This window comes from Camelina sativa, chromosome 2, assembly GCF_000633955.1.
Source record: "Camelina sativa cultivar DH55 chromosome 2, Cs, whole genome shotgun sequence".
In the NCBI taxonomy this organism is placed as follows: domain Eukaryota; kingdom Viridiplantae; phylum Streptophyta; class Magnoliopsida; order Brassicales; family Brassicaceae; genus Camelina; species Camelina sativa.
Window position 1 is genome coordinate 23,368,369 of NC_025686.1, and position 17,362 is coordinate 23,385,730.

General features: G+C 32.9%; 1 protein-coding gene, 1 long non-coding RNA gene and 1 pseudogene across 3 annotated transcripts in view; all 3 read left to right on the top strand.

Moving 5' to 3' along the window:
• The window catches only part of LOC104756163, a 17,538-nt pseudogene extending 7,045 nt beyond the window's left edge, over positions 1–10,493 (top strand).
• Positions 3,509–4,875, top strand: LOC104733860. Of its 2 annotated transcripts, XR_759053.2 has the most exons (4): positions 3,509–3,949; positions 4,263–4,539; positions 4,634–4,684; positions 4,777–4,875. It is a non-coding gene; the product is annotated as an uncharacterized LOC104733860 (long non-coding RNA). The 2 variants fall into 2 exon arrangements; XR_759052.2 differs by having other exon boundaries at positions 3,510–3,949; positions 4,634–4,875.
• Positions 16,813–17,362, top strand: part of LOC104733890 (IQ domain-containing protein IQM5-like) — a 3,503-nt gene continuing 2,953 nt past the window's right edge. Inside the window, exons 1-2 of the mRNA XM_010453418.1 lie at positions 16,813–16,883; positions 16,976–17,166. Of these exons, the coding sequence (XP_010451720.1) occupies positions 16,986–17,166 (181 nt within the window). The 5' untranslated portion in view covers positions 16,813–16,883; positions 16,976–16,985. The remainder of the gene's footprint in view (positions 16,884–16,975; positions 17,167–17,362) is intronic.

The window sequence follows — 17,362 nt, forward strand, 5'->3', positions numbered from 1 at the left end:
TTACTTGTTGACCAATGTTGTAAAGTTATAATCCATTATTTGGGGGATGGTGTTTTAACTTGGTAGATAGGGTTGGCACTTGGCATAAAATCTACTATATATACTCAAACCCTTTTCTTACGCCTCGAGTAATGGCATCACCAACGCTGAGAGACGGTATGAGTTCTTCAATCTATTAATTTAATCATATTATAATAAATAAGTTATTTATTTAAATTTTAGATAACAAAAATAAAAGTTAACTAGTCATATGATAACAAGTGGCAAGAGACGTTTCTTAGGGCATCTCCATTGGGAGACTACTATTTTGAGACTCTTTATTTTTTTTTTGATATTAGAAAGTCTATTTTTACAAAATAAGAGGTTTTGGTTTGTTAATTAAAATTATACTTCTCCAATGGTGAGCTCTAATAATTGAGGTTCTTATTTTTGGAAAAAAAAATATTTGGTACAAAAAAATAGAAAGTTGTACTTGCTCAAGATGTGTGGTAAAAGGTACACAAAAACAAATAAAGAGAGGTGTAATTGCTTTTCTTATTTGTGGTAAAGGGTACAAGAAAACATTTTGCTCTTCTAAAGAATCTGAACCCCTCTACACATATCTACGAACCGATTATGCAACCAAACTCCAAAGGACCTACAAGTTCCACTGTCACAACCAACAACGAACCCCTGAAGCAAATTAGGATCACATCGAATACAGTTTCCCCAGGTATCAATTCCCCCTATAAACGAAACCATTTCGGCATAACCATCGAATACGAACCGTACATACTCGATTCCAGAACGGTAAACTTACCGGAAAACGTGTGAAACTCACGGTGTGAAGAAACTCCGATTTCAGAAACAAAAGAGGAAGACTTGACGACAGTGACATCGTCAGATAGAGGTGCTTCATCGACGACGAACAACGGAGTAGTAGAAGCAGAACCCGGCAGTTGTTTCTGCGGGACTATCGATAGAGAAATTACCATCAGATGGAGATCAGAATCTCTGGTTAGTTGTTCTGATTGCTTAATCAACACCTCCGACTGAAGATTGTTTGATCAGTAATTTGATTGGAGATTGGTTAATCAATTTGCGAGTGAACCCAAAAAATCTCTCGGCTTCGAGAGTATCGATCCGGAAGAGATGGAGAGAAGAAAAAGAAAGAAGGGAAGAAAAATAAATTGTTTTTATATAAAAAAATAGACCAATCAGATACAAACACCTACCCTATTTTACCCAATAAGAGTCGGTGTCAAAACATCTTAAATAAGAGGCAACTCTATCCAACTCTTATTTGTTTATCATTTTTCATTTATTTTTAATCCCAATAAAAATAAGAGTCCCGTTAAAAACTCTGCTAAATACACCAATGGACTTGCTCTTATATCTCTAAAATAAGAGACGACTCTCTCTTTCTCTCCTTCCTTTTCAATTTCTTTTATTATTATAATTGTCAGAGACTGTGTGAAAAGCCCCCGTTTGAGGTACTCTAAGAGTCTTTCGCGCCCATAATGAAATCAAATAACATTTTAACTAAATAACAATCCGCACATAGTGCGGTATAAAATAATTATTTAATATTTTTTACAGTAATTTTTATTTATAAAATCTCTTCTATTTGTGAAGTGATTTTAGTGCAGTGGCATAAGGTAAGTCCATTTGTAGAAGGCACCATCACACCCAGGATCGAGTCCCTGCTCCTACGAATGTAGGAATCTGGCTAATGGGCCGACCAGTTGTGACCCAATGGTTGACAAAAAAAAAAAAAAATTTCTTCTATTTATGGGTAATTGAAATATTTAAAATTCGATTGTGTAGTATATATCTATAAAAAAAATTGTATAATAATTAAAATTTAACCCGTGAGAGTTATTATAATATCAATCTTATATTATTATATCATATGAACAAAGGGTTCATAAAATACATTTTAAAGATTTTTATGAAAATATAATTAAAGGATATAATTAAGTTAGAAAGATAATATAAAAATTTAATTTTGGGTGTTAATTGTATTTTTGGAAAAATACAATGGTAAATAAATGGAAATATTTTTAAAAGCTGATGATAAATAAATGAAAGAGTGTCCTGAGCTCTGTAATGCTGAAACCTCAGCTTTTTTGCCAAAATGTTCCTCTATCAATATATAGGGAATATGATCATTTAATTTTCTATAACTCTCTTAGTTAGTCTCTAATATATACATTGTAACATTGGCCCTGTTCGTTTCATCGTCGCAGGCGGCAGCGGCAGCAACAGCGTTAGCGACAGCATCAAACATTACCGCAGGTTGTTGTTCGTTTTGTCGTCGCTATCTCTGCCGCTGCCGCATGTATTCTGTTCGTTTTGTTAACGCTGTCGCTGCCGCTACCGCAACCGCATGTTTTGTGTTCGTTTTGCTGATGCTGCGGCAATTTTACACTTAATTTTTATTTTACTTTTATAAATTTGTATAATTATATTTTACAACCAGAAAATATTTTTTAATTTAGCTGATAATAATTTTCAGTTAGATATATAGTTATAACAACATATATAGTAAAAATTTCTAATAAGGTAAACGGCCTTGACCATATTCATTCATGATGTTTTGACGCAGAGCTTCCATCGTTCTATCACTGGTCGGCTCATATGCAATATGTTGTTGTGTTCTTCTTCTTCTTCTTCTCCTTCTCCTTCTCCTTCTTCCTCTTCTCTTTCTTTTCCTTCTCCTTCATCACCATGATATCTTTCTGTACTTTGCCAATGTACAAAATCATGATCTTCCCTATATGAATCCCGTATGAAGTTGTGTAGTACACAACACAACACAACACAACACTAAAACTGTAGAAACAAGAGACAGAAAAGAGGTGAACTTTTGGGTTAGAAACTATCAAATAGACATACCCATCAAAGCAATACAATCAATTAATCTCAATCTGTGTTAGAACAGAGATCGAGAGAGAGTTATGTAAAGAAGCAGAAGCAGAAGAGCTTACGAAGATGAGAGTAGGGAAGAAGACAAAGAGAATCGAGCCTCGATCTGCTCCTCGTCGCTTTGTTCTTCTTCGACAGAGAAATCGAGCCTGGATAATCAAATTAATCACAACTTTTCTTAATCTTATTTGGCTTTTACACTATCAAGCATAATCATAAACATTAGTGTTATTTAAAGTTTAGTGACCCACACACCACCTAACTCCAATGTGATAGATTTGATTTAACTTCTTTTACAAGTTTTTGTTTGCTAGTTAGAGGTTTCACCATCTTATTCTTACATTAGTCCCAACCGAAAGACGAATTATTGCTATAGGACATGATATCAGTATAATACTTTGGTGCTGCCATCACAAATTTAATAACATTCTTTATTATTTTTAGTACTTGATTACCTCCTAGGCTCCTAGATCATTATACTAGTATATTAGCATTATATTATCACTACAATAAAAGAAGAAGAAGAAGGTGTTTCTCTCGAGGTGCTGATACATCAACTTCAATATTGAAACAGGTGTTGACACCTCGGTAAAAATCAGTAGCCAATTAAAACATTTGGATTAATACACCTAAGATTTGTTTTCTTCCACATCATTCTTTTATTTACTCTCTCCCTCTAAACAAAGATATGCTCTATGATTCTGCTGGTACAATTCTTTTGTTTTCGTTGGTTGGTAGATCTTGATGAATTAATGTTGTTTATGTCTGATTAATATTAGGGTTATATGAATTGGGAATTAGAAAATTAGGGTTCTTTGTTGTTTGGATTTTATTCGGAAGAATGGGTTTGACGAATTTCATAGCGACAATGGTTGGAGTAGGCGCTGTGGTGTTGCTATTTAAGGGCGACGTCAAGCAAACTGACACCGTCGTTAGGCGTAACATCAAGCACATCCGTCACTGGCTCGAAGAAGAATCCTCTGCCGCCTCCAAGTCGTGATTCTTCTCTCTCTTGATTCCTTATGATTTCTCCTTTGCGAAGGTGTGTTATGTTTGTTAGTTTGGTGGGGTTTGTGGTGTCGTAAACCGGTTCACTCTCTCATTTTCGATTTTTTGCCGTGAGCTTAGTTGTGTTGGAAAGCTTATGGTATGAATATAATATCATTCAGTTGTTTAAATTCTAGGATCATCTGAGATTTTGTAACTTGAGTAAAACATAAAAAGATTGATTCTGGCAGTGGTTTGGGTGGGCATAGTTGTGTGATTGAGCAATGTTGGTATTAGTGATAGATCTGTAGCGACACAAAGCAAATTCTCTGTGTGTGTGTGACTGATGAGTTTGATGCGGATTTCAGGGCAGCTAAGGCCATAAAACCAAAGGAAATAGAGACAAAGGTTCCGAAGAAGGACATTCCAAAAGGGAAGGATTAAGTGTGCCACTATATATAATGGTTCTTTGGATTGAAGTGGTAGAATTGAAGAATTTCTTTGAAAGAATTTTGACTTAAGTATTATCTTAATTGAATCTGATATGTTTCTGATTTGGTATTTTGTTTGCATCGACGAGGAGAGTTCCAGGGATGTTGCAGGACAACAGTTGGCTCTTGTTTTAAACTCCCTGCTGATGCAGAGGTAAAAAAGAACTCTTTGATGCAATTGTCTCTTTTTTCTTTAAACAAGAGAGGGAGATATGATCTTAATTATGCATTTTGTTTTGATGTTGCAGGACAACAGTTGGCTCTTGCGTTCATTCTGTGTGCTCGCTTCTGGTGCAGAGGTAAAAAGAGCTCTTTCATACTCTCTTTTTTTGTTTGTAAATGACAGAGAAAGAAAGAAACTTAAGTTGATTTTATGGCTTGTATGTTTCAGTTAACAATGGGTTGTAGGTTTCTGTTTCTTCAATCTGTTACTCTTGTTCTTATTTCAGTTTCTGTTTGTGTTTCTAATGACTTGAATGTTGTTGTTTCATGTCTTCGGTTGTATGTTTTTTATTTATCAATGAGTTTGAGTTTCAAAGAGTGTGTGTTCATGGATGTTGATGTTTTTTGAATGAGCTATGACTTGCATTTATTTAGTTAAAATTAATCCTATTTAAAATAATATTATTTTCAAAATATTTTTTTTGTTTTAAACAAGGAGAGTTTTTGAATAAATATATCTACAGTCATTTTTTTTGAAAACTACCTAATGTTTTTTTTTTCCTTTTTTCAAATGTTAATATAAAATCACGAAATTTTAAATACAGTTTTTTAAAAAGAGTTGATATGTATTTTAATTTAATAGTGAAGATAGGACTGTCTTTTTACAAAAAGAAAAAAAAAAGAGTTAGATTAGAAAAAGAGAAAAAAAAAAAAAAAACATAGGGTAGTTTTTATAAAATATATTGTAGATAGAAAGTCTATATTTAATACAAAATAGATGAAATTAATGTATAACTATAAGATTATAGATTAAGTTAAATAGAATTGATCCGGTGGGGTATAAAATGAGATATAAATAATACTGTAATTGGGACGTTAATTCTATTTGAATAGCAAATTGATCATAGTAATCGAAATTTTACGTAGTTGATATTTACATAATGAAATGTTTAACTCGGTAAAACACATTTAATGGTCTTGAAAATGATGATAATAAACAAAATTATGCAGCAACAAATAATAACAAAAAACTGATAACAACAATATTAGCAAGGATCATTGTCATAAACTGTATTAATAACGCTTTTAGATTACAAACAACATACAAAAATAGTGTTTCAGAAAACACAAAACAAAATATTTTTAAAAATAAATAAAAAATAAAATGAGAAACAATCCCGCGGTGTAGCGCGGGTACTAACCTAGTTAATCTTAAAAATTTCATATCTCAAACCATAAGGGTATAATTAAATTTTCAACACGGCATAATTGAAATAAAAATCTTATATGCAGAATCGGTTAAATTTTAGAAGTATAAACTTCAAATATAAAAACAGCTCGTATCTGAATAATTCAACATAATGATTTGATTCACAAATTATGTACTTTTCTTTTGTAACATTACCTTTTTTTTTTATATAACATTACCTATAGATCTGAGAGATTGGTTTGTTTCAATAGAAAAAAGCATACAACCCAAGTTATTTAATCCTAATAAGTTGACAAAAGAGCAAACCCGTTGACCGTAAAAATATTGAAATCCATAAAAGTTGGGAATTGTATAACAAAAAAACCCGATGACGCATTCAAAGATGTCCCCACACGTACCGTGCGTAACGCCGTGCGTATGTATATCAAACACGGCGACATTCACATCCACATACAGTATATCATCTATGTTAGTAAAGTGAGTATTTATGTATATGCAACTCCTAACAGTGCGCGAACGTATTCAAAGTTGCCCTACACGCTAGTTAGTATGTATACAAACCTAAAACATTGAAATATGAAAATCAAGAGCTCGTGTGGTTTGATTTTTTATTGGGGTTTTTATAAGTCCGGGAAACGTAAAACCTTTGAATTACTCGAAGAAAAATCTTCCGTGCGTATCCTAAGGCTATCTCCAGTGGTAGAAACCCATGAGGTATCTTTACAATTATTTTAAGAATAAAATTTGAAAATTTATAAGTTAAGAGATTCTTAACTTTGTATGGCCGGTAGAAACCCTACTTAAAATATTTCTTTGAAAATTAAAATCTTTGAAGTAGAATTTATGTTTACACAATACACAAATATAAGCAAAAGTGAAAACGTAAAAAATAGGCGAGAAGGATAGATAAAGGCGAGGAAAAGAGAGACACCTTGTAATTTCTTTTTGTTTTGTAAAAAATATTAGCCAATTGCTGATGGACACGTAAGCGTCTCTTACCATCTCTAAGAACATCATTACTCGAGAACGACTCAACGTTTTTCAAAAAAACCAAAAAATATATATTTTTTACAAATTATTATTATTTATTTATTTTTTAGTTTATGTTTCACTGAATAAATGACACATGTCTCGTTTACTCTGAGAATCGTTTCTCAAGTGACTCGGAAAAAAAACGATTCCCTTCTTTTTTCCCTTCTTTCTCTTCCTTTTATTATTTTCTAATAAGAGTATTTGAGAGAGTAACTCCCAATAATCATGGTCTAAAATCCCTCTGCAGAGAAACGTTTCTTCACATTTTCTTTCTTTTCCAATTTTGTTTTTTGCCTTTTTGCTAAGAACTCTAGTTAAAAAGACAGCGTTAGAGATGCCTTCGAGCATCTTTAGTGGTGAGAAGGTGTCACCGTTACTCAAAGAAAAAAAAACTTAATATTTTAATATATGACTAATAAGTGATTGACATGTGTTAAAAAACACTGAGAATCGTTTCTTCCGCCAGTAACTGCAGCAACGATTCTTTACTTTCTCTCCCCTATTTATATTTTTTTATTTGTTTTTATTAAAAGAATTGGGGAGAAAGCAACGCCATTAATCATGGTCTTAAGGTCCAATCTCAATTTTTGTTCTCACCAAAATAAAATATAAAAAGCTAATAATTACATCATATAGCCATTGATATAAATATAGACGACAGATGGGCAAAGAACATGCAAAGAAGAGACATTACCAGAAACAGAGTTCTATTCTAGTGTCTCTGATTAAAACAACTGCATCCGCATTTCCATTCCTTACACCGGATACACGGAAAACAATTTCATCGGAACCTCATAATTCCGACAAGACAACCGACATCAACCGCTTCTGACAAAAGTTCCACAAATACTAGCTAGAGCAAACTATCTCATACTCTNCTGTTTTTATTAAAAGAATTGGAGAGAAAGCAACGCCATTAATCATGGTCTTAAGGTCCAATCTCAATTTTTGTTCTCACCAAAATAAAATATAAAAAGCTAATAATTACATCATATAGCCATTGATATAAATATAGACGACAGATGGGCAAAGAACATGCAAAGAAGAGACATTACCAGAAACAGAGTTCTATTCTAGTGTCTCTGATTAAAACAACTGCATCCGCATTTCCATTCCTTACACCGGATACACGGAAAACAATTTCATCGGAACCTCATAATTCCGACAAGACAACCGACATCAACCGCTTCTGACAAAAGTTCCACAAATACTAGCTAGAGCAAACTATCTCATACTCTGCAGCTATTAACAGTAGTCATACAAACGTACTTCAGCTCCACAAGCATTTTACATTCATAGACTCTGATTACTCCTCCAACTGGCCACTTCATGATCCACCTAAACAAGCCACTTAAACATGTATCCTAAACATCACCTCATCTAGTTACTGAATCGCACAACCAACCACCCCTAGCGATCGAGTAACAAGAGAGGCTGGCTGGAATACTTTATTCCGTCCAGCCACGGAAACACTTCTCCGACGAATCCATCGATTCATTGTCTTAGCTTTAGCCCGACACTCCTGAGCTCCAACTTGGTTCTACAACCACCATGACCTTGCTCCATAAGCTTATGGAGGTTCTAGCTCAAACCGAGCTTGTTGGTTCAACCAACAACACAACTTAACACAATTCAATCCATACAAAACCTTATATAAACACTCGAATAGTTCATAAAATAACCGTTAAAATCGAAGTTCCACCGTTGGATACGAAGCCCGTACTATCACGTGTCTCTCTACCAAATAATTTCGTCTCGATCAGACAAGTTTTGAACCGCAAAATGCCTCCTAGAAAGAGCTATCTCGGAACAGTTTCTAAGGATCATACTTAGTCCAGATTTCACAGTTTAGTGATTACTTGGCCAGGAAGCAACGAACATAATTCCTTAGTATTAACTCCGAATGAAGCTATGTCAGATGATATGGAATCTTGGCTTGATGGAGATCACGCCAATATAATCACCTTTCCGAACCTATATAGGATTCGGCGCCGGCGAGCCTCCAAATTTGGCTCCTCCACACTGCCTTTATCACCAACCTTCTTTCACTTTCTTTCTCCTTTTCAGCTCTGATCTCTCTGCTCTGCTCTCCCACCACCAAAGAGGCATCCCACAGCCATGAAAGGACTGTACATAACCACTGTTGGTCCACCACCTCCGCCACAACACGTTGATCTCTCTCTCCTCCCCACAACTCGTTCTCTCTCTTCCTCGCACACCACAAGCGAGCTTTGTTTCTCCTTTAAATAATCCACCACAGTTCATCTTCACGATGACATAATCATTTTAATAACCGATCCTAATGTTCAATCCAAGAAACAAATCACGCAACCAAGACAAAACGATCATCTTCACGTGACCATCTATTCCGCTACGGTTTATGGACTAAAATAAAAATACATGATCCTTTGGTTTAATTGGTCAAGACTCTGGTTCAATAATCAGCCCAGCATACGACATCATCAACTCATTCGTGACCATCAACCTCACAAGTCGTTAAGGGGTTAAGGGGTAGCGATACCTTCTCGACAACACCGGTTTGCTCTCCGGTGAAGGCGTTACGGGCGACAGCACAGGTTGTACACAACGAGAGTCTCGGGGCTAACATACGGCGGCAACGAACAACCCTCTCCCCTTTCATCTTTATCGTCACAACATTCGGTAACAAACCTTTTGAATGATACTAAAGGTTAGACATTGGAGATGGCAAGGAAGTAAATCTCATCAAATGTCCAAGAACACTTCTTCAACGCCAATGCATCACTTACCTTGGTCCGGTACGTACACTTGTTATTCGGTTAGTTGGTTATTGAAAACAAAAATTGATTTTAACTTTTGGTTCGTTCTGATTTAACAGAAAGAGAGACAAGCGTACGAAGTGGTGTTGGAAAATGGGAAACTAGTCAACAAACAAACCAAGGACCATCGAAGGAACTCAGTGGATCTTCATGTTGAGCACGACAAGAAGACTATACGTTGGTCAGAAACAAAAAGGTTGGTTTCAACACTCGAGTTTTCTCTCCGGCGCCGCCATTACTGCTGCCGGTAGAATTGTTTCACAAGACGGAGTTGTAAAAGTCGTGTGGCCATACAATGGTCATTATCTCCCGACGGAAGAGAATTTTAGAGAAATCATCGGTTTCTTGAGAGAAAACAACGTGGATCTTACTAATGTCAAGGTGATTAAGCTAGTTAAAAATTTTAACTACGTAAATAATTATTTAATGATTAAGCTAGTTATAAAATGATTTAATTATTTTCTCTTAAATAATTTTGTTATAGATGAATGCGATTGACGATGATAATCAGTTGGTCACAAATGATGGAAGCACAAAGCCATCGAAAGTGGTGGTGACAACATCGGACGGTTCATATGAAAAGAACCGCTTTTCGTGTAAGTGGAGTACTGGAAACGGTCCTAGGATTGGGTGTGTGCGGGACTATCCAATAGATCTGCAGACGCGAGCGTTTGAACAAGTCAACCTTTCTCCACGTGTGGTCAAAGGAACAATGGGATTATTTGGCCCAATACTATCGCCAAGACCCAGTCCAAAGATTTGTGTCTCTCCTAGACTCTCTTGCATGGGTCTTCCAAGTCCGAGAAACTAATTTCCCTTTTTTTTCCTTTCTTAATTTAATAAATTTTTCACATATTTCCTCTTTTTTTTGCATTGCCCTAATGTTGGGTGATTCTTTAATTAGAGTACAACTTGTACTCATTTATAACTCACATAATTTAATTTTACATGTTTTTTTTTTGAGGTTTGTAACCTTTTTTATTTACTTGTTACATTTGTACTTTCACATCATTATTATTCAGATGATATAATGTTAAAGTGTACAATTTAATGGTTTTCTTTACTTTACTTGCTTGTAAATAAAAGTGGGAAAATACTTGGGTGTTAACGTCATAAATGTAATAAAAATATAAATAACCCTTTTGAATCATTTTTTATTATTTTTAATCTTAATATATCTTATATTATAAATTAGCATTATATAATAACAATATAAACTTGATATCTCAAAGCATAAATATGTATTCAAATTGGTGTACATCCTGAATTCGTTCACTTTGTTTCCTTGTCAAGCATCTGTCACACAAAGAAACACCAAATCAGTTTCTTATGACATCAGTAAACTTGGTTTTTCTATATCAATATGACTGGTTCAAAAAATATCAAGATGATAAAACTAGTAAATATGTCCCTCCACATGAAGATCAGTGAAAATACCATACATAATTGATATATTAGGTATGCTATTGCGGGCTGAAACATACAGTTTCCTCATATAAGGTATTCAAGAGCAAATGAAACGTTTCTAAGTCCACATTCCTCCTCCTCTATTTAAAATACCCCAACATAACATTAACATGCAAAAGTATTTTTAATATATCGCCAACACGTTCAAGTTCATTCATGTCCTACCTTTTCTACCATGCTAACCAACTATGCTCAGAGACTAAGACACTGAAAATAAGAATATCGATTTATAACACTGGGAATTTATGTTTACTATAGTATATAGTGGTAGAATGTTACAGGCAAAAGAAATGACCTTGCTCTTTTCCATTAGGTTCTTCATCTTCTTTTCTTTTTCTTGAAGAATATCAGTTGTTTTTCGCTGCAAATACAGAACAAAAGTTCAATTTTAGGGAGATGAAAACATCCATCATATGCGCAAGACAATCTTCTGTTTTGAGGTTTTTTCAGAAAAAGCAAAGCTCATTGACATAATAGTATATTATTTTAGGACAACATAATTATGCATATTATATTTGGTCAATCTATCAACAATTATACAGAAAAACTAGAACAGAGAATACAAGGAAAGGCCAGAGACTACACACTTACAAGGATAAACTTTCTATGATCCAACTGCTGTTGGATTTTGAACAGCTCATATGATAGGTCCTGAAGAATATAATTACGGAGAAATAACAATCAAACTTGATTCATATAATTATGAGACTAGTAAAGATTAATTCATGGAGAATCATTTGATTGGGGATTATAATGTCCACTTGATTGAGCATATAGCTACAGTTCTTAACAAAATTCACATGAAAAGTAAGAGCGAATACAGTTGAACAAGTGAGGAACCTTGTTTAAATCTTTGGTTAAATATGGCGAAGTCTGACTTAAGTCTTCTCTGTGATGGAAGAAAGATTTGAGTTTTTCCATCTTCATGTTCGGTTTTTCTTTTTCTTTCTTTTGTCAATGTTAAACCATGTGAAACAAAATTGAGACTTGTACCAAGAAACAAAAGTTAGAAACAAATAAACTAAAAAACAATGTTGATCCAAGAAGAATTTTTACCAGAAACTATGTTGACACCAATCTTCTTCTTTTGCTTGGATAGTGATGAGAGAATGAGAGAAATCTAGGTATTTATAAAATTAATATCTCATAAGTCGAATTTGGGAAAAGAAAGTGCATGATTAAAACAAGGCAAGACAACATATAGGGCATAATTTGAAAACATATGTAAAGACCACGTGTAATCTCTTATTAAATACTATAATCTTATTAATACTATAATATTATTATTTTTAATGCATATTACTTATATAAAATTTATTTATGATATTGTATATCTTCATTGATGAGGGACTCATCAATATAATAATTACTTTTGTGTGTTGTTTAATTTGTGTAGTAATTTTATTTTACTTAATTTGAATTACAACATTTCATATCTGATTACATTTTCAATATATACTATTTTATCCATTAGTCATATTTGTTAATACAATCTACAATTTAAATTTATATAGTTGTTTATATAAATTATAATAGTATAAACCATCTATTATAACTTATTATTGTAATGATTATTCTAATTTTAACTAATCTTAATTAAAAAATATTAATATATTGTTTATAGTCATGCATAATGGAAATTATAAGATAGAAAATTTATTTTATGATTTCTAAAACAAAATAATAATAATAATGACATATAAACTTTTTGATTAACTTTTAAAATTATTTTGGAGTTGATTTAGTATAATAAAGTAAAGATTATTTAGAAAGGAGGCATGTGTTATACTCTTTAGTCTCTTATGTGACACCCACATAAGAGGTTGTTAAGAATTTCTCAAAATAATATTGGATCCCACTTTATATGTTTTATGCTAATTAATTAAAGTCACTAATCCTATCCCTATCTTATGTGATCTTTTCTTAATTTAGACCGCCACGTGACTATTTTCTCATGGGTCTTTTCAAGCAAGTATCCACGTCCACTTTTTATTTTTTTCTCCCCCAATTTTTTTGGTCGTCTCAACAATTCATTCACGCGGAGAAATACGTTTCATATGTAGTCGTTGTTGTTTTTTTTGGTCTTTTTACTGCAGGAGTTTGAGAGTCAATTTTCATAAAGTTTATCAACTATTAATATTTTGAGTGACATTTCTAATATATTTAAAATAAATGTTTAACTATAGAACAAAATTCGAATTAGTTCTCAGAGGTAGAGTGTAATTAGCTATTTTGATTGAATCATCATACATGCATGTCCTAGCAGCTGTATATATATATATATATATAGCTATTATGATATGTAATTGTTTGGAAGTAGAAATTATGATTGAGAATTCTAATTTGTAGGTTATACATTAAAAAGAAATGTGTTTGTAACTTGTTTCGTGAATAAAAAGAATGGTGGTCGTCTAGCGAGGTAGTATAAAAGAGATTAGTTCTTCACTTCCATTTTTCTTTAATACCAAAACAATATTTTTAAAAGTAATACTAATTTCTAGATAAAACTGTATATCAAAGATTCCAAACATTCACAAGTTTATTTGAAAGAAAAAAAAAAAGTAAAATAAAATGTTACTTGACCATGCATTTAATCAGCTCATATAATTTAGTTTACACTCTACGTCTCTTGCTCTAAAGGTGTAAAGTCCATGTCGTGTATCTGACTTATCGGTGCAATTTTAGACATCCATTTCAAACTTTGACCCATTGGTCTTAGGTCAAGCCAAGACAAAAGGGAAGAATGATCTCCTTTTATGTAATATCATTTACATATAATATGAAATCGACATTAAGAAAGGTAACCAGCTCGTCGACAAAAGAGAATAATGAATTATCATATATTAGTGAATAACTCATACAAATATATGAAATCGATGTGGCTAACTAGTATTTTCAATATTTATAATATCTTAATTAGACTTCACGATCACGCATTGTGTAGTTATATTTCACCAATGCGAGAACTTTAACATATATACGACAGAAAAAAACAAAAAAAAAAAAAGGAAAACCAGAATATTCAAGTCGAAATACACGTAATTGTGGTCTTACTTGTTGACCAATGTTATAAAGTTATAATCCATTATTTGGGGGATGGTGTCTTTTACTTGGTAAATAGGATTGGCAACTTGGCATAAAATCTACTATATTGTATACCCCTTTTCTTACGTCTCGAGTTTAATATTCTCAATGCCGATAATGAAATCAAATAATATTTTAATATGATCATTCAATTTTCTATAACTCTTAAATCTTAATTAGTTTCTAATATATACATTGTTTAAAAAGTATTGCGATTGTTTAAATAAAGTGGTACGGTTCGAAACCACATTTTCACTCAGTTTTACTCTTAAGAAAGCTTTAACAACTTGACCAGAACACAAGAGACAGACTGTTCTCCATTTACACTCAAAGCAACGGAAAATATGCATCTGCACTAACAACATGGCTAGCATCAAGATAACTCTTTGTTTTGTATGCTTAGATAAACATTTCGAATTCTGTTAAATAAACGCTGTTGTAAAACGTTTTTCAAATAAATATTTTATTTTGTTAAAAAAAAAAGAAAACTTTGACAAATATTATCGAAATTTGGATGTCCAAAAACCAATAATTATATATTCATATATACAAACTTTGTTTTTATAAGAAAAAATCTAGAATAATATTGGGAGTTTGATCTCCGATTCTCAATCTCCCGATAGAGTATGCTTTATAACTATGATTTAGTATAAACCATACTCTAAATACCACTTTGACCCAAAAAAAAAACATACTCTAATACCATAGCTTTACTACTCGTTATTGTCTTTCGAATGAATAATTGAATAGCGCTCTAAGGCTTAATTAAGGTTCAAATTTTGTTTATTCGGGATCATTTTTTTGGTCCAGCTGTTTTAGATAATTCTTCTCAGGACTGCTGTATTGGCATAACAATTAAATATTTAGGGTTAAATGTGAACTTCAACGTCATATGACACCTATCAAAGAAAACAAGGATGATTGTTGCATGCGTAATCGTTATAATATACTACACAGTTGTGTTATTTTGTGTCGTGTAAAAGGCGACCAAGTGAGATAAATAGACCAACAACTTTAAACTAACGCGTACGCTGCTGTACGATCTAGTAGAAAACTAGAAGAAGAAGAAGAAACTATTTTGGGAAATTAAAACCCAAAAGTAAAAGGACTTGGCCGCAATTGGTTGACTCTGCATTTTCATCTCACGATCCCGAACCAGTTTTGATGCCTTTTAATGTGGTCCGTCTTTATCAGATACATACTTTATAGTTTATATGGTTGCTTTCTTTGACTGTCATGAATCATACTGCTAACATTTATTATTAACGTAGTAACGAATGGCTATAAAGATGTTTGGACCACTGAAAATCAAATTAATTATAACTTTTATTAATCTTATTTGGCTTTTACACTATCATGCATAATCATAAACATTAGTATTGTACTATTGTTTAAAGTTTAGTGACCCACACTCACCTAACTCGAATGTTATAGATTTGATTTGACTAGTGTAAAACTTTGTAACCAAGCCGTAATTTCTTTTACAAGTTTTCGTTTGCTAGTTACAATGTTTATAGTTTAAAAGTTTCACCATCTTATTCTTATATTAGTCCAAGTAAAGACGAATTATTGATATAGGACACGATATCAATATAATACTTGCTGCCAGCACAAACTTAATAACATTCTTTATTATTTTAAGTACTAGTATATTAACATTATATTATTAATCATAAAACTTCATATCTCGTGAAGTGACCTTAGTGCAATGGCAGGAGGTAAGTCCATTTGTAGAAGGCACCATCACACCCGGGATCGAGTCTCGGCTCTTACGAATGTAGGAATTTGGCTAATGGGCCGGCCAGTTGTGGCCCAATGGTTGACAAAAAAAACNAAAAAAAAAAAAAAAAAAAAAAACTTCATATCTCAAACCATAAGAGTATAATTAAATTTTCAACACGGATAATTGAAAAAAAAATCTTATATACAAAATCGTTTAAACTTTAAAGGTATAAACTTCAAATATAAACAGCTCGTATCTGAATAATTCAACATAATGATTTGATTCACAATTTATGTACTTTTCTTTTGTAACATTACCTATTACTATTGTGTTGTTCTTATATAGATTTGAAAGATTGGTTTGTTTCAATAGAAAAAGCACACAACCCAAGAATAATTAATCCTAATAAGTAGACAACAGAACAAATCCGTTGACCGTAAAAAATATTGAAATCCATAAAAGTTGGGAGTTGTATAACAAAAAAAAAAAAAAAAAAAAAAATCCGACGACGCATTCAAAGACGTCCCCACACGTTCCGTGCGTAACGCCGTGCGTATGAATATCAAACACGGCCACATTCACATTCACATATATCATATATGTTAGTAAATTATGTATATGCAACTCCTAACAGTGCGCGAACGTATTCAAAGTTGCCCTACACGCTAGTTAGTATGTATACAAACCACTAACAGATAAATCTAAAACATTGAAATATGAAAATCAAGAGCTCGTGTGGTTTGATTTTTTTATTTGGGTTTTTTTAAGTCCGAGGAAAACGTAAAACCTTTGAATCAAGACTCGAAGAAAAATCTTCACTTCGTATCCTAAGGTCCAATTCCAATTTTTGTTCTCACCAAAATAAAATTTTAAAAAACTAATAATTACATCATATATTATATAGCCATTAATATAAATATAGACGACATATGGGAAAAGAAGAGACATAACCAGAAACAGAGTTGTACTGTCTCTGTTTTTTAAAAAAACATTCGACGAAACTTCTTCAGATTGTAAACAGTGTAAGTATCTTCCTCAATCTTTAGATTACAATCCTAAAACAATTTTCATTTTCTCCAACTCTTGTCTCAATCTGTACTTATCTTTTTTACAGGTTAGCTTCAATGGCTTTGTCTTTGGGATACTTACAAAGAGACAACAGTTTCAAGAAAGATTCACAAAAGTGTGAAACACCAAGAATCTGTAATAACATGTATTTTGAGAAGACCTTATCGTTCAAAGATTTGGTTAACCAGGGTAACAATTACAACAAAGAAGAAAACTGCGGGGTCAAAACGAGAAGAGGTATAAACTTGAGAGGTCCTAAACCAGATAACATGATTCTTGAGAGGAGTCTCTCCTTCACGAGCCTAGTCCAAGTGGGAGGAGAAGACGAAGATGATGAAAGAGGCTCGTCTCCGAAACGAAGGAACAGAGGCAAAATGGGGAATTTAACGGCGTTAAGTTTACCAGCACCGACGCCATTTTGGTCTCCTAGACC